Source organism: Hyperolius riggenbachi, chromosome 4, assembly GCF_040937935.1.
Source record: "Hyperolius riggenbachi isolate aHypRig1 chromosome 4, aHypRig1.pri, whole genome shotgun sequence".
NCBI classification, from domain to species: Eukaryota; Metazoa; Chordata; class Amphibia; order Anura; family Hyperoliidae; genus Hyperolius; species Hyperolius riggenbachi.
In genome coordinates this window covers 201,129,288-201,154,183 of record NC_090649.1, presented here as the reverse complement: position 1 = coordinate 201,154,183, position 24,896 = coordinate 201,129,288, and the positions used below count along the sequence as shown (strand labels likewise).

The window sequence follows — 24,896 nt, the reverse complement described above, 5'->3', positions numbered from 1 at the left end:
CTGTATTTTACGATGGGCAAACACTAGTCTACAGCCAATATGAGGGAGCCAGTGACCTTATCATTAGGACTTTGGCATGTTGGAGGGAACCAGATTGCTGGGAGGAAACCCACACAAACAATGGGGAGACCCATGCTGCCCGATAAGTCTAGAACATTTACAGGGTCACTATTTTACCATGGCATTATTTTTTACAGTTTTACTATATGTAAAGATTGCAATTAAAAACATTTCTCTGCTTTATGCTCTACTCCTTAGCAATTATCATTCAGAGACTACAGCATCTCTTAAATACCACTTGATGATCTAAATAAGTATAACCACTACCATCTGTTTCTGTCCCTGCTCCCCTTCTCTATCTCTCTGTATAAACATTATTATTACTAAGTATTGTTCCTTATTCCCATCAGCCACCAATCTGATTCAAATATTCAGAAGATTCCAGCTGGCATTTTCCCAGACAGAGTTTGATTGGTGACAATAGGGAAATAATAATTCTTAGAACTAAGTCTTTCACGCAAAAAGTTCAAAGTGTACCCAGTTTCCAAGCTGGCTGGTAATGCAAAACAAATAATAAACACTAAATTGGTTTTGTTATGGAGAGTGGAACCTAATAGTTTTATTAGTTTATAGTATAGTTTTTTGTATCAATTTTCACTGCTGCTAAGCTGCATTTACTGATGTCTTAGTTGCCAGGGCAGGTAACTGTCACCACTCTTGCACAATATTTTCACTACTTTTATTTTTTCCATAATTACTAAAGCGATAAAAATAGGCAATTGCTGAAAAAACAAAACAAAACAAAACAAAACAAAAAGACAGGAGACAATGGGAACCCAATCTGGTGTAGTATGTCACAGGTTGAATGTCAAAAGGACAAACACATGCAAGTATTATGCTCACAAGGATGGTTGCTCTGAAAGGCAACCCCTTTTATAAACACGTGGGGATTGGGCCCACTCTGCCTTTGAGTTAAATACTGGTTGCAGCTCCCAAGATAAAAAGATGAACCAGTTTAACTGAACAAAGAATTAGGAAAGCACCCAATGGAACATAAAATATTCAAAAAACATACAAAAAAAAGAACAAGGTAAGTGTGGGTCTTATCTCCAACGAGATGCTGGGTGATAAGTTCAGTCTTTTATTTAAATTGCACAAGTCAAAGACTACGCATTTCATGGCTCACAGCAGACAGGGGCTCAGAACTTGGTAACACTGCGGACATAGCACTTTGTTTATTGACCTGAGGAAGCGGCTGCGAGTCATGAAATGCCTAGTCTTTGTGCAACTTGAATAAAAGTCTGAACTAATCGCTCAGCACAGGTAAGGCCCACACTTACCTTCTTCTTCTTACCTTCTTGTTACATTGTTTTTAAATATTTTATGTTGCATTAGGTACCTTCCTAGTTCTTAGTTCAGTTTAAAAATAGGAAATATACCGTTCACCACTTTGGACTTGCAGCTTTTATAAGCGTAGTCATATTTATAAAGGGTAGAAAAGCCTTATAACAGCAATCTTTAGCTTACTCATTATGGTTTGGAAAACTAAAAGGACTGACTGAGCAGCAGTTCTGCAGGCAGAAAAGAAATTTTGCACGCTCCTGCACATGCTCGTGCTTGCCCCCATTGTTCCAAGCATGCACGTGCTTTGCACTTACATACATATAAGTGATCTATAGCAGCAGCGGGCGCTGCTATACAGAAACCAGATTATTGGCTGAGCTAGTGATTGTCGTCCACCTCAGCCAACTTTAATCTAGTGTGTGAACAGGGCTTAAAGCGGATCCGAGATGAAAAACGAACTATAACAAGTAACTTGTCTATATATCTTATCTAAAGTTTAGATGGTTTACACAGAAAATCTAGCTGCAAACAGCTTTAATAGAATATGATTATTTATTCCTGTGATACAATGACAGCAGCCAGGTTGTTTGTAAACATTACACAGAGGCAGGTTTATCTGTATCTTGAGCCATCAGCCTAATCCCCTCTCCTCTTCCCTCCTCCCCTCTGCCTCTGAAATCAATGGCTAGTAACACCTCCCCCTCCTCCTGCCCAGACTGAGCTCCCATGAGCCCTTGCTACTGCCACGGCTCTCTGAAACCCTGTGGGCATGGCTTTTTTAGTTTATAGGGAATTAGAGTATTTAAACAAAAAGTATTTTGCTTGAGGAATGCCCTATAAACAATAGGAAAGGAACACAATTATGCAATGTGTAAAAGTTCACCTCGGATGCACTTTAAAGGTCCATTGTGCCAGATTTTTAGGCAACCTCGAGGGACACACGTACCTACTCTAGATTCTCAACTGAGATTTTCCTGAACACCTGCTTTGGCCAAGAGTTATCTAGTGTAACTATGCTTACCTAGTGTATGAAAGGCTCAGTATATGCACACATGGCCAGGCATGCAGCATGATTTAGAAGGAGGCTAGAAACAGCAACTTTAATGCCATTAGAGGCCCTACATCCATCTTATAAGATATGCATTGGTGCTTTGCTGGTAATAAACAGCTCTATATGTGCCATAGTAGCAATCAAACAAAACAAAACTGTTTTCTTACTCATACACCACTCTGACATTGCAGCTGTCCTTGGTAAGTTTTGAGGCTCCATATCAATAGAGCTCTTAAAGCAGACCTTAACTCAGAAGTTCATCTCAGCTCTAAAAGATAAGCAACAGCATAATAAGCTTAAAAGAAAAACATTTCTTTAATACAGCTGATACAAATCCTCCAATAAATGTGCTGTTTGTCTACTTCCTGCTTTTATGGAAGCATACATATTGTTAACATCCTGTGGTTACAAATGAGCTCTCTGCCGTGGCAGTCAGCTGACACAGCTAAGGGATCAAATTACAACTTGTGCTTAGTCACAGATGAGGAGAAAGGACAGGCTAAACTCTCTAACTACATACACTGTGCATTTCTGTATGTTTTCCTTCTGTCCTGTGCAATAGTTCAGATCTTACTTTAAGGGGGCCCCATGTAAAACTCCCACAGGGGCCCCAAGTTGCTTAGGTACACCAGCTTTAAAGTGAATGGGAACCGCATTTAAAAAAATGAGACAGATACTTACCCAAGGAGAGGGAAGGCTCTGGGTCCTATAGAGCCTTCCCTCTCCTCTCCTGGTCCCCTCGTTCCAGTGCTGGCTCGCCCGCTAGCAGTATTTTATTAATTTAGTCAAATACTGCTTTACCCGGCTAAAGGAGGCTTCAGAAGTCTTCAGGGAGCCCGAGTGCTCCTGAAGAAGGGCGGCCCTGTACTGCACCTGCGCAAGCACGCTCTCTTGCATGCTCACGCCTGTGCAGTATGGAGCCGCACGTCTTCGGGAGGACACGGCTCCCGAAGCCTTCCAAATACCCTTTCGGTGGGGGATTGAAACGGGGGGAGCCAGCACAGGATAGAGCGCACCGAGAGAGGAGACGGAAGGCTCTATATGACCCAGAGCCTTCCCACTCCTTAAGTAAGTATTTGCTTCATTTTTTTTAAATGCGGTTCCCATTCACTTTAACGTACAGGAACTGCATGGCATAGTTCACATGTTCTTTTTTTTTTTTTTTTTTTGCAAATATGTTCATGTAATTCTAAACTTTATTCCAATCCTCTAAATTGATATATAATGAAGTAGTGAACTAAGTGAAGATAGGAAGCAGACCAGTGTACTTTGAAGTGTGAAAATATGTGCAATGTGTGAACAGAGGTGTTTAGGGGAAGGTTTGGGCATGATAAGAAGTGTAGTAGAAGCTTCTCTTAAAAGTGTCTCTCATTCTTATATCAAAAAGTTAAAACATTTTTAACCACTTGAGGACCACAGTGGTAAACCCCCCTAAAGACCAGGCACATTTTTACCAAAATGGCCACTGCAGCTTTAAGGCCAAACTGCAGGGCCGCACAACACAGCACACGATTGATCCCCCAACCTTCTCCCGCCACCAACAGAGCTCTCTGTTGATGGGGTCTGATTGTCCCCAAGTTGTTTATTTTTTTTTATAAATATTTATGTTTTTTTTTGTTTGTTTTTTACTATTTTTGTACTATATTTTTTTTACTTATTTATTTTTTAATCCCCCCCATCCCCCCCCAGCCAGTCAATCCTTTGCCTATGAGAGCCGATCGCTCTCTTGTCCCCCAGGGGGACAGCCGTGTCACACCGCTGTCCCCAGTACAGCGATGCTGCTGATTGCAGCGCTGTACTAACTGTAAAGACGGTGGTTTCGCCAACTAACAGTCCCGCTCGGAGACTGAAGGCGGGGCAGATCTCCACCCCGAGCAGGAGATGCGCACGCAGCCTGCGCACAATCTCCTGCAAAATGCAGCCCCAGGACTTGACGCCGACCGGCATCAGGCGGTCTTGGGGCTGCCGCCGCTGCCACGCCCTTTGGCGTTAGGCGGTCCCAGGGTAGTTAATGAACCTTAAAGGAATACCGAGGTGAAAATAAACTGAGATAAACAAGTGTTTCTATCCTCCTCCTAAAAATGTCTTTTTATGATACCCCACAAGTTTTTTTCTTAAGTTTTTACTGTTTCATTGTCTCTGCTCAATGACACATTCATTGAAGTATGCCATAGCTAAAATCTATGAACTATTGGCCCTTTTTATCTATGTCCTTCTCTCAGAAGCTACTTCCTGCCAGTAAAAGTGTTTTATGGCTGTAATTCCTTATCAGTGAAGGTTACGCTATAGTCTGACCAGGTCCCAATTGAACAGAAATACCTAATGTTTAACTCTATAAGACAGAGAATGAAAACAACAGAACACAGTCTAGTTATTTGTGTGTTAGGCACTGTACATACACATGTCTATCTCATCATGTCACATTGGTATTCCTTTAAGTGGGAAAAGAAGTTGAGTTTTGCTTACCTGGGGCTTCTTCCAGCTCTTTGTAGTCTTGTTTTCTCTCCGGCCTCTCCGTTGTACCCTTCCAAAAGCTTGCTGACTGGACAGTTGTGGGCTACTGCACATGCATGGTCCCGTCTGCGCACTCCCGGGCACAGGAGCAGGATCAAGGAGGCACACAGTGATGCCATGCATAAGCAGCTGCCCATGACTGGTCCAGCTGAGGTGAATTACAGAGGGGCAGCACAATGGAGAGGCCTCGCAGGAAACCAAGGGACCTGCAAGGCTACGAGGGGCTGGAAAAAGCCCCAGGTAAGTATAACTCAACTTCTTGGCCCACTTAAAGTTCACTTTAAACACCAGTTAGGCATTTTGCAAAAGTGTATTTCTGCATTTTGTTTAATGGTGATTTTCTTCAAAGGGAATTTGCTATAGGTGAAAAAAAGATACAATCATTACAGCCGGACAAAGTATAAGTGAAATGGGAGAGAATGGGAACTGCAGAAATATGAAAACTTTCGGTAGTGTGTGTAGATCCAAATTGTACCTTGGCAACTTTATTTATTATTTTTTTTTTAAACATCAGTAATGTTATTTAGATTAACTGCTCTTTCCCTATGCATATTTAAAACATTTATAAAAATGCTTGGATCTTATTTGTCTGTGTGGGTAGCATGTCCCTTTTATTTTGTCCATGTTAAATGTGCTCAGGGGCATAGCAATAGGGGTTGCAGAGGTAGTGACCACATTGGGGCCCTTGGGTCAGAGGGGCCCCAAAGGACCCTCCCTCACTCACAATATTAGCTCTCTATTGGCCTTGTGTTGGTAATAATCACTTCAATAGATGCTTTAAATAGTAATAATCATTAAAAAACTGTTTCCCATCCCCTTCTTGCACCTGACACAGTAGTTGCCATTGGCAGGTTTTGGTGTGCTGTATCAATTGTTATGTATAGAGTGCTTGGGGGGTCCCATGTAAAACTTGCACCGGGGCCCATAGCTCCTTAGCTTCACCACTGAATGCGCTGCTTTATGCTAAACAATGTTTGCTCACGTTCTCCACTTCATTGTGCCAAATAGTTGACAGGACTTTGTGAGGCCATGCATTACCAGAATCTCAGCATAACATGTGAATTGTGCATCAGATAAGGAGACAAGACAGAAAGAGCACTCCTAGTCTATGTGAAGACATGCAATTACAATCTGCCACTAAATAATACAAGTGTCTTGTATTTTCTACACGAGTGTATCAGAACTCGCTCATGTTAAAAGCCTCTGGTATGATAGTTCCTGAACAAAGGCACCATGAAACTTTAAATTGATAGTGCAGTCATACTTAACTATGATTAGAAACACTTAAAATGGGGCCCTGATCAATAATGCAATATACTTGTATTTTTATTTTACCTCCTTTTTACTATTTAGGCAGGCATGTCAACACTATGAGTAGAGTACAAGTTTATACTGTTCTTTTGATTACTGTAACCAGGGCATGTTGATTCCTGTTTTAAAGATGTCTCTCCTTTCCCTGGAGTTTTCTGTTTGAAAAATGTTCTTTGCAACTGTTCCAATTACTTCTTCATTTGTAAACTGATTCTTAACACTCATTTTCCTTCCTATTTTGAAATGATGACAATATTCGCAAACAAATGTATGGACTGGTGATGACTCATTTTGTAATGTAAACAAGGAAATAACGTCACTAATGCAAGTACACTTCATTATTTATCAGGGCCACCTTTTAAATTATTTTAAGCATACTTAAAGGGACACTGTAGGGGGGTCGGGGGGAAATGAGTTGAACTTACCCGGGGCTTCTAACGGTCCCCCGCAGACATCCTGTGCTCACACAGCCACTCACCGATGCTCCGGCCCCGCTTCCGGGTCACTTCTGTAATTTCAGACTTTAAAGTCTGAAAACCACTGCGCCTGCGTTGCCGTCTCCTCGATCCCACTGATGTTACCAGGAGCGTACTGCGCAGGCCCAGTATGGTCTGTGTCTGCGCAGTATGCTCCTGGTGACATCAGCGGGAGTGAGGACACGGCAACGCAGGCGCAGTGGTTTTCAGACTTTAAAGAAAACCTGAACTGAAAATTCAAAGTCAAAATAAGCATACGCAAGTCATACTTACCTTCCATGTAGTCTACTCCTCAGTGTCTTTCTCCTGTCCCGCGTCCTGCTTGTTCACTGTGATCAAGGGAATTTTCCGTCCTCCATTTTGAAAATGACCATTACCCATAACAGCTTTCTGGTCAGCACACAGTTAAACTGTAACATCGACCACTTGAGCCATAGGGAAACATGGACATTACCTGGTACATCAGTTTTCCTCTCAGCTATAACTGACAGCAACTGATATATTTCAGATCTGACAAAATATTGTCAGAACTGGAAGGTATTATTGTCAGAAGAAAATGGTGAGCTTCTGAGAGGAACTGATGGCAAGGTAACTATGCAATGTTCATTTGAAGTTACCTCATGTGTTTATTTTAAATATTTTTACTCAGTACAGGTTCTCTTTAAAGTCTGAAATTACAGAAGTGACCCGGAGGCGGGGTCGGAGCATCGGTGAGTGGCTGCGCGGGCACAGGATTTCTGCGGGGGACCGTTAGAAGCCCCGGGTAAGTTCAACTCATTTTCCCCCGACCCCCTACAGTGTCCTTTTAAAGAAAACCTGAACTGAACATTAAATGTCAAAATTAACATACACAAGTCATACTTACCTCCTGTGTAGTCTACTCCTCAATCTATTTTTCCTCTCTTGCATCCTGTTTGTCCACTGTGATCAATGGAAATCTCCGTCCTCCATTTTGAAAATGGCTATTACCCCATAACAGCTTCCTGGTCAGCACACTGTTAAACTGTAACATCGCCCACTTGAGCCACAGGGAAACATGGACGTATCAGTATAACTGACAGCAACTGATATATAACTGACAGCAACTGATATATTTCAATTCTGACAAAATGTTGTCAGAACTGGAAGGGATCACTGTCAGAAGAAAATGTTGAGCTTCTGAGAGGAACTGATGGCAAGGTAACTATGTAATGTTCATTTGAAGTTACCTCATGTGTTTATTTTAAATCATTTTACTCAGTACAGGTTCTCTTCAAGTATCAGTACACTAGCACTTATAACTGACAACTGAAAATGTATGGCCTTATTGACTGACCAGTGCTGCATTAGCTAATCATTCACTTGTTTATGGTTTAAATACTGACATACATACAGCGTTAATACTTAGAACAGAATCATTTTATTGATGATGTGCAGAAACCTGTGGAAACTGATCAGTCCTTTTCTCCAATCAGCAGAAGTTTAAATTCTGTTTGATTGCCAAAGGCCTTTGCGCTGCTGGTGTATTTTGACAGGCCATAACAAACAAGCCTTTTAATCATCTTTACTGTGGTATCTTCATACAAATAATCTTGGAATACTAATAAAATAAATCAACTTATTCAGAAATTTGAAATTTGAAAGTAATATATTTGGTTGTATTCAATAAATGAATGGATACATTATTGACTATAGTCAGCATTATTGACTATAGTCAACATTAACAAAAAATCATTCAGCGGGTATGGGCCTTTGGGGCCTTCCACACTGCATGCGCTTCGATCTGGTTTTCCAAGTGCGTGCACTTTGCTGATCGCAAAGGCGCCATGATTAACATAGTAATCGCAGTGCCCTGTACAGAGTGATACAATCTGTTTTGAACCCAATCACAAATGTAGTGCATGCTGCAGTGTACCGGTGTTTGAGATTAGGTTACAGGAATGGGAGTGCATGCAAATGGCGAAGCAAACACAGCGCTATGCAATTTGCTATGTGATCTTCCATTTTAAAAAACTTCCCGCTGCTTTTTTTTTTTCAAGTCGGAAACTGCAACCACACCTGCTAATCCCTCCCACAAACTGCGGTGAAACAGGCGTTCGAAAACAATTTTGAAAATCAGTGTGGAAGGGCCCTAAGGGAATACAGCGGTAGTCAAATGCACCCTGATCAGTTCTTTATTCCGAGAGTTGTCCCTTCAATTGACCATGAGTGCCATAGACAATGAACAGACCAGATCATCAGGCATTTATCATCTAGTGCTTATGAGTAGTTTTAGCACCATTGCAATTTAGGCTTTGTTCTTCGTCTTTACACAGTTATAGATTGTAGTTTAGGATATGATCAGGCAAGTTTATAAGTAGTCCAGTTATTAACTTCATCTTTTACTTTGCTTTCAGTTAATTAGAACATATTAAAAATAAGGCCTTTAAAAGCTACTCACACTAATGTCAAATGTACAAATATGCATCAAAAGTATTGATATGCTCAATAACCCCAGCTCACTAGTAAAGTCAGCGGCCTTGTGTAACGTTTGCAAATACTGTTTGTAAGTGGAGAATGTAAAGATTTAGCTAGATCAGTATGAGCAAATATAATGTAGCAAATTCCTATAGCCAACCTATTTAACTTCCACCAGCAGCTGACAAGCATTATAAAGAGTCTCTAAGTTCAGGATTCATATATTTTCCAGCAGCTGAAACTTGGCACTCTGCATTTTCTTACTAACCTCATGTTAGCAGTCTGTGCTTTTCTTCCTTCTGTTGCTCCCTTGTGTTTGTGTCTATTTGCCTGGTCCCAATAGCTGATCAGGCTGGCTCTATCTTTGTTCTGAGGTTGCTGTGTTATGTGCCTGAGAGTAAGTGCTGCAGAGTACTCTGCTCAGTACCCAAGTCACGCCTCCCAGTCTGTAACTGTTCCCCACCAAAAGAAAAAAAAAAAACCTGACGGGACTTTAAAAGAAGTGCTTAACTTGGAAAGGAAGAATACTGTAATAAATGGGATTGTATTTGTCCAAAAATAGTTTGCAAACTGCTGGAAATTCCAATTTAAAATGGGCCTGGTTGACAGCCAAACCCCAAATGCTTGCTGATTTTACTTAAACTGACAGAGTGTAACAGTTATTAAATCTGATAGATGATGCATTACACATTTCTGTATACAATCCCTAGAGTTCCTTTCTGGTTTACATATTCACAGCGTAAAAGTTAGCAGCATTTAGGGCTAGGTTCACAGTGCTCACTCAGTTGTGCTGCACAACAATTCTGTATGTCTACTCACTGCCCATAAAATTCTAAGAGCCTGTTAACAGAACTGCGATGTAACGGATTGCCTTATTCTAATGTCTATGTCCAGTCTCCATTGCAGCTCACAGTCATTATAATGTATTTGTTATGCAACTAAATACAGTAGATCTTACACGTATAATTTCATTAGAGTCTTAATTGCCAACCTGCTGCCACAGAGCATGCTTCTCTGCTGCGCTTCTATAAAGAATGTTGCCTGGGTGATACTTTAAAAAGAATCTGTGGGGTACACACACACAGTTTTGCAAAACAAATGCTGTAAACTGTGTTGCTTTAAAAAATCACTACAAAGTTTATTATATAGATAGATAGATAGATAGATAGATAGATAGATAGATAGATAGATAGATAGATAGATAGATAGATAGATAGACAGTGCTACCCATAATTATTCATACCCCTGGCAAATTTCGACTTAAAGTTACTTTTATTCAACCAGCAAGACATTTTTTGACAGATAATGACATAGGTGTCTCCCAAAAGATAATAAGACGATGTACAAGAGGCATTGTTGTGGAAAAAAAAACATTTCTCAGATGTTATTTCTATTTAAGCAAAAAGTGTCCAGTCCAAAATTATCTTAAATTCTCAATACTCAATAGAAAAGCCTTTATTGGCTTTTCTATATAATTGACCAGCTTTTTGCATGTCTCCACAGGTATTTTTGCCCATTTATCTTTAGTAATGAGCTCCAAATCTTTCTGGTTGGAAGGTTTTCTTGCCATCACCCTGATCTTTAGCTCCCTCTACAGATTCTCAATTGGATTCAAGTCAGGACTCTGGCTGGGCCACTCCAAAATAATAATGTTGTCTGCTAACCATTTCTTCACCACTTTTGCTGTGTGTCTTGGGTCATTTTCATGCTGAAATGTCCACTGGTGCCCAAGGCCAAGTTTCTATGCAGACTGCCTGATGTTGTTGTTGAGAATCCTCATGTATTGCTCTTTTTTCATAGTGCCATTTACTGTGATTAGGTTCCCTGGTCCATTGGCTGAAAACATCCCAACACATTAGGTTCCCACCACCATGTTTGACAATGGGGATGGTGTTCTTTGGGTTGAAGGCTTCCCTTTTTTTTTAGGCCAAACGAAGGAAACATTATTGTTACCAAACAATTACATTTTTGTTTCATCTGACCATAACACAGAAGACCAGAACCATTCTTCTTTCTCCACATGAGCATTTGCAAAGGCCAAGCGAGCTTTTGTGTGCCTGATCTGGAGAAGTGGGGTTGTCCTTGGTCTGCATCTGTGGAACCCAGCAGTGTGCAGTGTCCGTTGGATTGTCTGCCTTGAGACATTGCCACCAGCAGAGCCCAGATTCACCAGGATGGCATTGGTGGTGATCCTTGGATTCTTTTTCACCTCTCACTATCCTCCTGGCCAGCACAGGTGTCCCTTTTGGCTATCGACCACGTCCTTTGAGATTTTCCACAGTGCGGAACATCTTGTATCTTTTAACCTCCTTAGTGGTAACCCCGAGTCAGGGTCAGGACGGAAATCCGCAGTTCAGAGCAGTAATCCCGAGTTGCATCCATCGGAGGTGTGGAATGTGCAGGGCTGTCGCAGATCTATCAAGCGATATGATTTTTAGGGTATGAAAGCTTTTGAAAAAATTGCACCGCTTTTGGAAAAATAATCTGGAAATAATCATACCGCCAGGTACTTTGCACTGTAGCCACTGGAACTTGAAAACATTTAGAAAATGGCCTTGTAGCTCTTTCTGACTTGTGAGCAGGCACAATGCGCAGCCGCAGGTTCTTACTGAGCTCCTTTGTCTTAGCCATGACTGTCCACAAACCAACTGCTTTTTTTTTTCACCTGTTGAGTTGATTAAAATAGCTGTTCACAATTAATCAGGATAAATAGGATGCTTTAGAACAGCTTGGACTATTTGGAATGGTATAGAAATGTTTTCACATTAACAGTTTGTGAAGGGTATGAATAATTTTGGACTGGACACTTTTTGCTCAAATGGAAATAAAAGCTGAGAAATGTTTTGTTTTGTTTTTCCACAAAAATGCCTCTTGTACATTGTCTTATCTTTTGGGAGACACCTATGTAATTTTTCCCATCAAAAATTACTTACTGGTTGAACAAAAGTAACTTTAAGTCAAAATTTGCCAGAGGTATGAATATTTATGGGCAGCACTGTGTGTGTTATATATTGCAGCAGAATTTCTCTTAGGTTCCTTTCACAGGATAGTCCCCGGAGAAACTAAAAATGTCCCGTAGGTTTATTTTTATCGCGAAAAATTGTAAAATTTAAAATACATGTAAACACATACAAATAAGAAGTACCTTTCTTACACAGTAAAATGAGCCATAAATTACTTTTCTCCTATGTTGCTGTCACATACAGTAGGCAGACAAAATCTGACAGAACCGACAGGTTTTGGACTAACCCATCTCCTCATGAAGGATTCTCAGCATGGCCTTTATTGTTTATAAGGACACTCTTCAAAAAGGTTTTATACAAAGGTGCTGCACAGCCTCCCTGATCGCTGCACACTTTTTGGGCAGTTGGACAGAGCAACTGCCATTCACTAAGTGCTTTTGAAAATAAAGAAGACCTTGAGAATCCCCCTTGAGGAGATGGGCTAGTCCAGAACCTGTCATTTCTGTCAAATTTTGTCTGCCTACTGTAAGTGACTGCAACATAGGAGAAAAGTAATTTATAGCTCCCAAAGAATTACATTTCAAATTTCCATGCTGCTTATAATTGAGGCGTTAGTAAGTAGGGGCCACCTGAATAAATTTGACAATACCTTTTCACCTACTTTTTGGTATATTTTTAATTGCAGATTGCTGCAAAATTATTTCAGACAGAAGATGAAGAAATATCTCCTAGTAGAAACTGCAAATTGGATAAGGGTCTATGGCCTCAATTCATCATTGTCTTTGAGATAACTTTTTCCAGTTTGTTAACCACTTCACCACTGAGGGGTTTTACCCCTTGAACACCAGAGCAATTTTCACCTTTCAGCGCTCCTTCCATTCATTCATCTATAACTTTATTATTACTTATCATAATGAAATGAACTATATCTTGTTTCTTTCGCCACCAATTAGGCTTTCTTTAGGTGGGACATTATGCCAAGAATTATTTTATTCTAAATGTGTTTTAATGGGAAAATAGGAAAAAATGGGGGAAAAAAATATTATTTTTCAGTTTTCGGCCATTATAGTTTTTAAATAATGCATGCTACTGTAATTAAAACCCATGGCATGTATTTGCCAATTTGTCCCGGTTATAAAACCGTTTAAATTATGTCCCTATCACAATGTCTGGCGCCAATATTTTATTTGGAAATAAAGGTGCATTTTTTTCAGTTTTGCATCCATCCCTAATTACAAGCCCGTAGTTTGTAAAGGAACAGTGTTATACCCTCTTGACATAAATATTTAAAAAGTTCAGTCCCTAAGGTAACTATTTATGTTTTTTTTATTGTATTTTTTTTTAATTACAAAAAAAATAATAATTGGGGAGTGTGGGAGGTAATGAGTTAATTTATTGTGTAAAACTAATGTATTTGTATATGTAAAATGCTTTAGGGTGTAGTTTTACTATTTGGCCACAAAATGAGCACAGTGAGTTTGTTTACATGCGACCTGTAAGCCTCCGGAAGGACGTTTACAGGAAGCACTACGAGGCTGGGCAAATCACAATGATCGCGCTGTTTCTCAAAGAAGCAGCAGATCATTGCGGGAGCTTAGATCAACGAACGGGAATGGATTTTCCCGTTCATTGATCTCCGGGCAAGCGGGCGGCGGCGTGCACGAGCTGCGGGAGCGTGCGCATGAGCGGCGGGAGCGCGGACAGCGGCGGTAGCGCGGAAGGTATGGATTTCTCCGTCCCTTGGTTTTTTTTAGGGGGGGGGGAAAGGGACGGAGAAATTCGTACAGTAAAGTGGTTAAATTACCGAATTCGAAGTTTATCGATTTCTAGTTGTATTCATCAAGGTTTTTCCGCATTCGGTGTGAATTCGATAAAATACCGATAACAATTCGATAACCATTCGGTAGCGTGTCGATATTTCCATTTTACAGCGGTAATTTAACACAAGGCCATAAGATTCCCGTGGAATTGTGGGTAAAAGGCAGTCCTTTGAACACTAACGTAGCAACATTCTGAATAGGGCTTAACACCTGGACCAGGATTCTGGAAGTGGCTTGGGACAATCCCACAATTTCGCCAGCTGCGGCTTGATAGGAGCCTTTTCCAAATAAAATGTAGTGCCGCTAGCAAATTAGTTAACCCTGGCACTGCCTGTGTTCTCTTACTAGATGATTCAAGAGAAATGCAGATGTCCTGTTATAGCAAATAAATCTATTCTCTTGCAAATTGATATGGTTCTAGACCTTATTCTTGCCCTTCTGCACCTTTGAATCACTCTCAACTGATACATAACCACTTCAAATGGTTCCATCTTCTCTGTCAGCAATGATCTGACAGGAATAACGACAGAGCAGTGACGGAGATAACTAATCCTAAATGTAACGCTAAACCACGCCCACTTTCATTTTCATGAACTACACTTTCTTCCGTTTTATCGCATCATTACCGAATGATTACCGAATGCTCGCTAACAGCTGTAGATAAGTTTGATGAATCCTGAAATCAACTTATCGAGTTCGGTATTTTACCGAGCTGTCGGTAATTGATTCGATAAGTCTTGATGAATCGAGGCTTATGTCCGTTATATCACATGGCAATAGACAATATCACCAATTGTGATGTGGACTGTAGGGATGATCAGAAATGAAGTTTTCCAATTCGGACAAAAAAACAATTTCTGCAAATGCTGATTACCGATACTGGGACATACCGACGGTAATCTTATTTCCAAGTTTCCGAATAAAGTGTTATTTTTTACTGTATAGGGGAGTGAGGAGAGCCAGACACCAGGGAACTGTATAGGGGAGGGATGTGAGGCCACTAGACACAAGGGAATTGTATAGTGGAGGGAAAGGACCACTAGACACCAGGGAACTGTATAGGTCTAGCCCTACCTATCACTCATAGTTGTTGGGGCCTGTGGAACCTGTTTGTATTGTAGTCTTTCCTCCTGGCATAACCACTTCTGTCCTATCTAATTAATTGTCCAGCTTAGCGCCAATGCATAGGCTAGGCAGTGTTCACACTGGGAGGGGGAGAGAATGACTATGGGCACATAGCTGGATTGTATAGAGACCCATTAGTTAATATAGCTTTTGCTGCTGTGGTGGCAAGGTTGATGCACTGTGTGACTTTATCACCTATTAGGTACCCAGTGACACACCACAGTTTGTATTTTAACTCCAGATCCAGGCAGAGTCATGACCGGCGAGAGTGGCGGGTACGTTGGGTGATTCATCGGGAGGCCACGTTTTACTATATCAGCAGTCTCTGGTCCTTAAGGGGGCAGAGACTGCTAGTACGGAAGTGGTTAAATATAGTCATGTCAACTGAAGCTGCCCAGGTGGAGCACTCCAAGTTCACACCCTGGTGCTGTGGTAATCTATACTGGAGTTAATAGCTGGTAATAGAATTCCTGACTAGATATTGAATAGCAGTGGTGCTCAGCAGAGCTCGAATATTCGAGTAGCTCGAATATTCGAGCTCTTTTTCAGCTATTCGAGCTCGGTATTCGAGCTCCGAATAGCTGGAGCTATTCGAATGGGCTATCCGAGTACACTCGAATAGCCCATTCACTATTCGAGCTATTCGAGCAACCCGGCGCTATTCGAGCTCGGTACCGAGCTCGAATAGCGTCATAGCCCAGATTGATGTCCTTAGAGCCAATCAGAGGGCTCCCAGGCCCTCTGACGGCAGCCAATCACAGAGGGGGACCCTGGCCAGCCCCTACCCTATAAATAGCGGCCGCCATGTTCCGTTTCTCCATGCTTGCCTGAGACTTGTACAGAGAGAGAGTTGCTCCTTTGTGCTTTGGCTTAGCAAGTGCTCTATTGTGATCATTTACCTAGCGTTTTTGCTCACCTACACCTGCCATATACACCTATATTGTTGTTAGTTAGATAGACATTGTATTTTAGTTAGTAGCTTGTGTGTTACATTAGAGACAGGCAGCTGCTGCAAGCTTACAGGTTTAGGCCTCAGGGGGGCCTTGCCTCTGTGGGCAGCTGTCCTCTGTTTATTTCTCTCATCTATACCAGTATTTCTGCTGTCCTTTACTAATAGTATTGTAGTTATACTGTACTAGGAGTAGGACACTCACTGACTGTCACTGTTTATAGGCTACTAGCTAGCTCCTGCGTGTGTGCACTCACTCACTGTCTGTGTGTACACACACTCTATTTCCTTCTGATTACTGATAGATTATTGTTAGTTAGTTGTACTTACTTACTACTTACTCTTACTGTACCCGTAGGGACACTCACTGTCACTGTTCATATAGGCTACTAGCTCCTGCGTGTGCGCACTGCACTCACTGTCTGAGTGTACACACACAACACACACTCTATTTCCTTCTGATCGCTGATTGATTATCGTAATTAGTTAGTTGTACTTACTGTTACTACTTACTCTTACTGTACTAGGAGTCTAGGACACTCAGTCACTGTCCATAGGCTACTAGCTCCTGCGTGCGTGCACTCACTGTCTGAGTGTACACACACCCACACTCCATTTCCTTCTGATCGCTGATTGATTATCGTAATTAGTTAGTTGTACTTACTGTTACTACTTACTCTTACTGTACTAGGAGTCTAGGACACTCAGTCACTGTCCATAGGCTACTAGCTCCTGCGTGCGGTCACTCACTGTCTGAGTGTACACACACCACCCACACTCTATTTCCTTCTGATCGCTGATTGATTATTGTAATTAGTTAGTTCTACTTACTGTTACTACTTACTCTTACTGTACTAGGAGTCTAGGACACTCAGTCACTGTGTTCATAGGCTACTAGCTCCTGCGTGCGTGCACTCACTGTCTGAGTGTACACACACCCACACTCCATTTCCTTCTGATCGCTGATTGATTATTGTAATTAGTTAGTTCTACTTACTGTTACTACTTACTCTTACTGTACTAGGAGTCTAGGACACTCAGTCACTGTGTTCATAGGCTACTAGCTCCTGCGTGCGTGCACTCACTGTCTGAGTGTACACACACCACCCACACTCTATTTCCTTCTGATCGCTGATTGATTATTGTAATTAGTTAGTTCTACTTACTGTTAATACTTACTCTTACTGTACTAGGAGTCTAGGACACTCAGTCACTGTCCATAGGCTACTAGCTCCTGCGTGCGTGCACTCACTGTCTGAGTGTACACACACCCACACTCCATTTCCTTCTGATCGCTGATTGATTATCGTAATTAGTTAGTTGTACTTACTGTTACTACTTACTCTTACTGTACTAGGAGTCTAGGACACTCAGTCACTGTCCATAGGCTACTAGCTCCTGCGTGCGGTCACTCACTGTCTGAGTGTACACACACCACCCACACTCTATTTCCTTCTGATCGCTGATTGATTATTGTAATTAGTTAGTTCTACTTACTGTTACTACTTACTCTTACTGTACTAGGAGTCTAGGACACTCAGTCACTGTGTTCATAGGCTACTAGCTCCTGCGTGCGTGCACTCACTGTCTGAGTGTACACACACCCACACTCCATTTCCTTCTGATCGCTGATTGATTATTGTAATTAGTTAGTTCTACTTACTGTTACTACTTACTCTTACTGTACTAGGAGTCTAGGACACTCAGTCACTGTCCATAGGCTACTAGCTCCTGCGTGCGTGCACTCACTGTCTGAGTGTACACACACCCACACTCCATTTCCTTCTGATCGCTGATTGATTATTGTAATTAGTTAGTTCTACTTACTGTTACTACTTACTCTTACTGTACTAGGAGTCTAAGACACTCAGTCACTGTGTTCATAGGCTACTAGCTCCTGCGTGCATGCACTCACTGTCTGAGTGTACACACACAACACACACTCTATTTCCTTCTGATCGCTGATTGATTATTGTAATTAGTTAGTTCTACTTACTGTTAATACTTACTCTTACTGTACTAGGAGTCTAGGACACTCAGTCACTGTCCATAGGCTACTAGCTCCTGCGTGCGTGCACTCACTGTCTGAGTGTACACACACCCACACTCCATTTCCTTCTGATCGCTGATTGATTATCGTAATTAGTTAGTTGTACTTACTGTTACTACTTACTCTTACTGTACTAGGAGTCTAGGACACTCAGTCACTGTCCATAGGCTACTAGCACCTGCGTGCGTGCACTCACTGTCTGAGTGTACACACACCACCCACACTCTATTTCCTTCTGATCGCTGATTGATTATTGTAATTAGTTAGTTCTACTTACTGTTACTACTTACTCTTACTGTACTAGGAGTCTAGGACACTCAGTCACTGTGTTCATAGGCTACTAGCTCCTGCGTGCGTGCACTCACTGTCTGAGTGTACACACACCCACACTCCATTTCCTTCTGATCGCTGATTGATTATTGTAATTAGTTAGTTCTACTTACTGTTACTACTTACTCTTACTGTACTAGGAGTCTAGGACACTCAGTCACTGTGTTCATAGGCTACTAGCTCCTGCGTGCGTGCACTCACTGTCTGAGTGTACACACACCCACACTCCATTTCCTTCTGATCGCTGATTGATTATTGTAATTAGTTAGTTCTACTTACTGTTACTACTTACTCTTACTGTACTAGGAGTCTAGGACACTCAGTCACTGTGTTCATAGGCTACTAGCTCCTGCGTGCGTGCACTCACTGTCTGAGTGTACACACACCCACACTCCATTTCCTTCTGATCGCTGATTGATTATTGTAATTAGTTAGTTCTACTTACTGTTACTACTTACTCTTACTGTACTAGGAGTCTAGGACACTCAGTCACTGTGTTCATAGGCTACTAGCTCCTGCGTGCGTGCACTCACTGTCTGAGTGTACACACACCCACACTCCATTTCCTTCTGATCGCTGATTGATTATTGTAATTAGTTAGTTCTACTTACTGTTACTACTTACTCTTACTGTACTAGGAGTCTAGGACACTCAGTCACTGTGTTGATAGGCTACTAGCTCCTGCGTGCGTGCACTCACTGTCTGAGTGTACACACACCCACACTCCATTTCCTTCTGATCGCTGATTGATTATTGTAATTAGTTAGTTCTTCTTACTGTTACTACTTACTCTTACTGTACTAGGAGTCTAGGACACTCAGTCACTGTGTTCATAGGCTACTAGCTCCTGCGTGCGTGCACTCACTGTCTGAGTGTACACACACAACACACACTCTATTTCCTTCTGATCGCTGATTGATTATCGTAATTAGTTAGTTCTACTTACTGTTACTACTTACTCTTACTGTACTAGGAGTCTAGGACACTCAGTCACTGTCCATAGGCTACTAGCTCCTGCGTGCGTGCACTCACTGTCTGAGTGTACACACACTAAATTTACTTGTGATTACTACTGATTATTGTAACTGCTAGTTGTACTTCCTGACTGTTACTACTTACTTACTGTACTAGGGGACACTCACTCAGTCACCTCACCAACCAACCCACTCCATTAAAGTACCCCACTTTTCAGCCGCCCTTTTAAAAAACTTTTCTCTATACGCCCAAAACATTGAAGATGTCTGGAAGTGGCAGCCAGCGCGGTTTGGGCAAGGGGAAGGGCAGCAAGGGAATCAGGAGGAGAGGGAGCAGCATTGTGGCAAGCCGCGGCCGCGGGCGCGCCACCATGCACAGTTCCGCAGCAGCAGCAGCAGCGTCAGTGGCTAACATTCCTCCCATAGCCACTGGCCGTGGACGCCTTGGGCGCCGCCCAGCAGGAGCATCTGCAACTCACGCTGCAGAGACACAGCAGCAGCAGCGTGTAGCACCTGCTCCCATTTTCCTCCAGCCGGGTCGGAAACGTCCCATTGAGGAAAAGGATGCAGACACTGTGGTGCAACTCATGACGGAGGATGAGCAGCCCGCCATCAGCTCTGCATCCGAGGCCTCCACCCTCACCACCACCACCACCACCACCACCACCCCTGTTCGCAGCAGCCGCCCAGCAGGGTCTGGGGAGGAGGCCAGTTCACCGTCACTCGCCGACCTGTCATTCAGCAGTCTTTTGACCCCAGGCATCATGAGTAAATTGTCTGCTGTTGTTGGCGATCTTGAGGAGGAGATGCTGATGGGCACTTTGGGGGATGAGGGATTGGACAGCAAGACTGTGGCGACAGTCAAGCAGCCCATCCATGCATCAGGAGAGGAGTTTGGGGGGTCCTCATCCCAGCAGGACATGTTTCAGGAGGGGGAGGATGATGATGACCCGGTGACAGACAGAGACTGGGTGCCACCACCTCCAGGGGATGTCGTCCTCAGCAGCTCTGAGGAGGAGGAGGAGGATGCGCTTGTGGGCCTTGCAAGGAGGCGCATCATTGCAAGCATTGGCAGCGTCCCACAGCCTGCTGGTGTCTCAGGCTCAGCAGCAGCAGCAGCAGCATCAGCCAGTACCACCACCAGCCGCACCCAAGCCCCCCCCCCCAACCACCACAGGGAGACAGGCAGCAGCGCTTCCATGCCGTAGGGGGAAGTTTCTGTCACCAATCTGGCGGTTTTTCACCATGCCCACTGTGTACAGCAAGTACGCCACTTGCAACCACTGTCAGCGGAAGTTGAGCAGAGGTGCAGACCCCTTAAAGTTCAGCACCAGCTCGCTCATCAACCACCTTGCGGCTAAACATTTCCACCAGCATGAGGAGTTCCAGAGGCTGAAGGCATCTGCTGCTGGCAGTGGCACCACACCCATCACTGCACAGCCTTCAGCAGCAGCAGCAGCAACAGCAGCCACCCGCCCTCCTGCTCCTCCAGCAGCACCAGCAGGAGTGCGGAAACGCACTGCTCCTCCCCCCTCTGCAACTCCTGCCGCCGGCACTGAGGCCTGTTCTGGCAGCCAGTCCTCAGTGGCCTCCTCTGCTGTGTCTGCTGATTCCCGTGTCAGCAAAAGGCCACGCCAGAGCCTTTTGAGCGAGTCCTTCCAGGGGGTGGTTAGGGCTCTGCCTCCCAGCAGCCGTCGCGTGCGGCAGCTGAACGGCTTGCTGGCACGGGCCATGTGCTCCCAACTCCTGCCGTACACGCTCGTGCAGGAGGGGAGCGACATTCGTGCGCTGCTTGCTTGCGCAGCCCCAGACTGGCAGCTCCCCAGCAGACACTTCTTTGCCCGCAAGGCCATTCCTGCACTGCACCGCTTTGTGATGGCCAATGTGGAGCGAGGGCTGGAGCACGCGGTTGGTGAAAGGGTCCACGTCACCATGGACTCCTGGAGCAGCCGCTTCGGGACAGGCCGCTACCTGTCCTTCACTGTCCACTGGGTCAGCTTGGTGGAAGGGGGTGAGGATGGGAGAGCAGCAGCGGGCACAGCAGCAGCAGCAACACAGTGGGTGGTGCCACCCCGCAGGCTCAGGGGAACTGCAGCAGGTTCCTCCGATCCTCTGCCATCCTCCGGCACACCTGGCCAAACCCCCCGCCTCAGCAGCAGCGTGAAGGCCCGCCACTGCCAAGCGCTGCTGCACTTGGTCAGCCTTGGGAAGACCAAGCTGACGGCAACCCATGTGTTGGCCAAACTCCAGGAGCAGGAGAGGATTTGGCTGACCCCCAGAGGCCTCAGAGTCGGAGAGGTGGTGGCCGACAATGGGGCCAATCTGGTTGCCGCAATAGACAGGGGAAACCTGACCCACATCCCCTGTCTTGCCCACGTGCTGAACCTGGTGGTGCAGAAGTTCCTGCGCACCTACCAGGGGATGGGCGAACTGCTGGAAACGGCAAGGAATGTTGTGCGTCACTTCCGGCGCTCGGCTGCAGCCTGTGCGAGCCTGGAAGACGTGCAAAAGGAGCTGGATCTGCCACGCCATCGGCTGATCCTTGACGTTCCGACTCGCTGGAACTCCACCCTGGCGATGTTGGAGCGTCTGGTTGAACAGAGGCAAGCTGTCAAACAGTACCTTGCCCTGGCCACTGTTTCCGCAGCTCAGAGAAGGGACAAGACCATCAACATCCCGTCCATCGTCCCCGATGATGACTGGAGGCACATGCAGCAGGTGTGCTTAGTGCTGGCTCCCTTCCTGCAGGCCACAAACATGGTGAGCAGGGACCATGCTATGGTCTGCGAGTGGGTGCCCCTGGTTTCTCTGCTGAACAGGGCCCTCGATGCTTTGCTGGAACAGGGAGCGGCAGCCTTGGACCAGCAGGAGCGGCAACCAGCTGCGCAGTCCACCTCTGAGGGGGAGGAGGAGGAGGACTTGGTGGAGGTCCCTGACCTGGCTGCTGATGAGGGGGATCAGCACAGCGCAGCTGAGTTGGTGCGGGGGTGGAGAGAGGATGAGGCGGCAGAGGAGGAGGATGAGGACAGCACTGACGTCGATGTGCCAGCAGACGTGGCCCGCCTCTTCCCAATGGCAGCGCACATGCTGACGTGCCTGCGCAGGGACCCCAGGGTGATCCAGATGAAGCAGAGGGAGGACATCTGGATCAGCATGATGTTGGACCCACGCCTCAAGGGGAAGTTGAGCCAGTTCCTGCCGCCTGCAGGAGGAGACCCAGCGCAACAAATAAGGAGCTTGCAGCAGGCCCTTGTTGAGCGCTTGGAGGAAGCCTTCCCCCAGCCTTCCACCCCCACTGTCCAGCAGCCAGCACAGAGGCAGCAGCAGGTGCCTGCATCCAGCAGCAGCAAGCGCCCCACAGACCTGCTGTCTCTCAGCCACGAGCTCTACAGGACTGTAGAGGCTCCGGCAGCAGTGACTAGAGAGGAGATGCATGCAGCAGCATCCTCCTCCGGTCACAGCCAGCGCCTGACCCGCATGGTGGCTGACTACATGGGGTCGTACAGCGGGATTGACAGCGATGCCCTTGTTGATCCCATGGAGTATTGGGTCAAGCGCATGGAGATCTGGAGCGAGCTGGCGCAGTACGCCCTGGAAGTGCTGTCCTGCCCCCCTTCCAGCGTGCTGTCCGAGCGCTGCTTCAGTGCAGCTGGTGGCGTGGTCACCGAGAAACGCTCACGTCTGTCTCACAAGTCTGTGGACAGACTGACGTTTCTCAAGATGAACCAGGCGTGGGTGGAAGGCGAGTTCCTGGCCCCTGTTGTCGGCGAGAGGGGGACATGAACTGGCTGCCGGAACCAGCGTTAATGTGCCTTACCACCCTTTACCACCTCCTGGCTCCTGCTCACTAAGCCAGCCTGGTTCACTTTGACTATTACGTCGCCTGCAGCCACACATTTTACACCTACAGTGGGCTGCTGTGTACTGCCCTTCTGCTGTCTGTCTGTGTTTCCCACTGCCAGGGTACACAGAATTACCTTCTTCTGCTGCCACTCTGCCACCAGCTATTACGTCAAACAATAGCTATATTGGTTGCAAAACCAAAAACCAAAAAACCATAAAAAAAAAAAAAAAGGTTTAATTTTTCTGAGGTGCCCGGGTTGAAAACTGTGTTGTCCCAGTTGTGTATTGGACACAATGTGGGCTGCACGACCGCTGTCTGGGACCTCCTGTTGTGTTTATTTACAGCCCTGGTATCACCGCTAGGTACCAGGGCTATTATGTCACGCTGCCTACCTGCTGCCACACTCACACTACTCCTCCATACCTCCTCCTGCTGCTGCTGCTGCTGTCTGTCTGTGTTTCCCACTGCCAGGGTACACAGATGATTTACCTTCTGCTGCCACTCTGCCACCAGCTATTACGTCAAACAATAGCTGCTCGCCTACTCCTCCATTCCTCCTCCTGCTGCTGCTGTCTGTCTGTGTTTCCCACTGCCAGGGTACACAGAATTACCTTCTTCTGCTGCCACTCTGCCACCAGCTATTACGTCAAACAATAGCTATATTGGTTGCAAAACCAAAACCAAACAAACCATTAAAAAAAAAAAAAGGTTTAATTTTTCTGAGGTGCCCGGGTTGAAAACTGTGTTGTCCCAGTTGTGTATTGGACACAATGTGGGCTGCACGACCGCTGTCTGGGACCTCCTGTTGTGTTTATTTACAGCCCTGGTATCACCGCTAGGTACCAGGGCTATTATGTCACGCTGCCTACCTGCTGCCACACTCACACTGCTCCTCCATACCTCCTCCTGCTGCTGCTGCTGCTGTCTGTCTGTGTTTCCCACTGCCAGGGTACACAGATGATTTACCTTCTGCTGCCACTCTGCCACCAGCTATTACGTCAAACAATAGCTGCTCGCCTACTCCTCCATTCCTCCTCCTGCTGCTGCTGTCTGTCTGTGTTTCCCACTGCCAGGGTACACAGATGATTTACCTTCTGCTGCCACTCTGCCACCAGCTATTACGTCAAACAATAGCTGCTCGCCTACTCCTCCATTCCTCCTCCTGCTGCTGCTGTCTGTCTGTGTTTCCCACTGCCAGGGTACACAGAATTACCTTCTGCTGCCACTCTGCCACCAGCTATTACGTCAAACAATAGCTATATTGGTTGCAAAACCAAAACCAAACAAACCATTAAAAAAAAAAAAAAAGGTTTAATTTTTCTGAGGTGTCCGGGTTGAAAACTGTGTTGTCCCAGTTGTGTATTGGACACAATGTGGGCTGCACGACCGCTGTCTGGGACCTCCTGTTGTGTTTATTTACAGCCCTGGTATCACCGCTAGGTACCAGGGCTATTATGTCACGCTGCCTACCTGCTGCCACACTCACACTACTCCTCCATACCTCCTCCTGCTGCTGCTGCTGCTGTCTGTCTGTGTTTCCCACTGCCAGGGTACACAGATGATTTACCTTCTGCTGCCACTCTGCCACCAGCTATTACGTCAAACAATAGCTGCTCGCCTACTCCTCCATTCCTCCTCCTGCTGCTGCTGTCTGTCTGTGTTTCCCACTGCCAGGGTACACAGAATTACCTTCTTCTGCTGCCACTCTG

The 24,896-nt window shown here is 44.9% G+C and overlaps 1 protein-coding gene across 3 annotated transcripts in view; it reads right to left on the bottom strand.

Annotated features, from left to right (window-relative positions):
• MASP1 (MBL associated serine protease 1) overlaps positions 1-9,528 on the bottom strand; it is a 152,659-nt gene extending 143,131 nt beyond the window's left edge. For all 3 annotated transcript variants that reach the window (XM_068281227.1, XM_068281226.1, XM_068281228.1), the window contains exon 1: positions 9,401-9,528. In XM_068281227.1, the coding sequence (XP_068137328.1) occupies positions 9,401-9,405 (5 nt within the window). In that variant the 5' untranslated portion in view covers positions 9,406-9,528. The remainder of the gene's footprint in view (positions 1-9,400) is intronic.
• Positions 9,529-24,896: the final 15,368 nt, after the last annotated feature.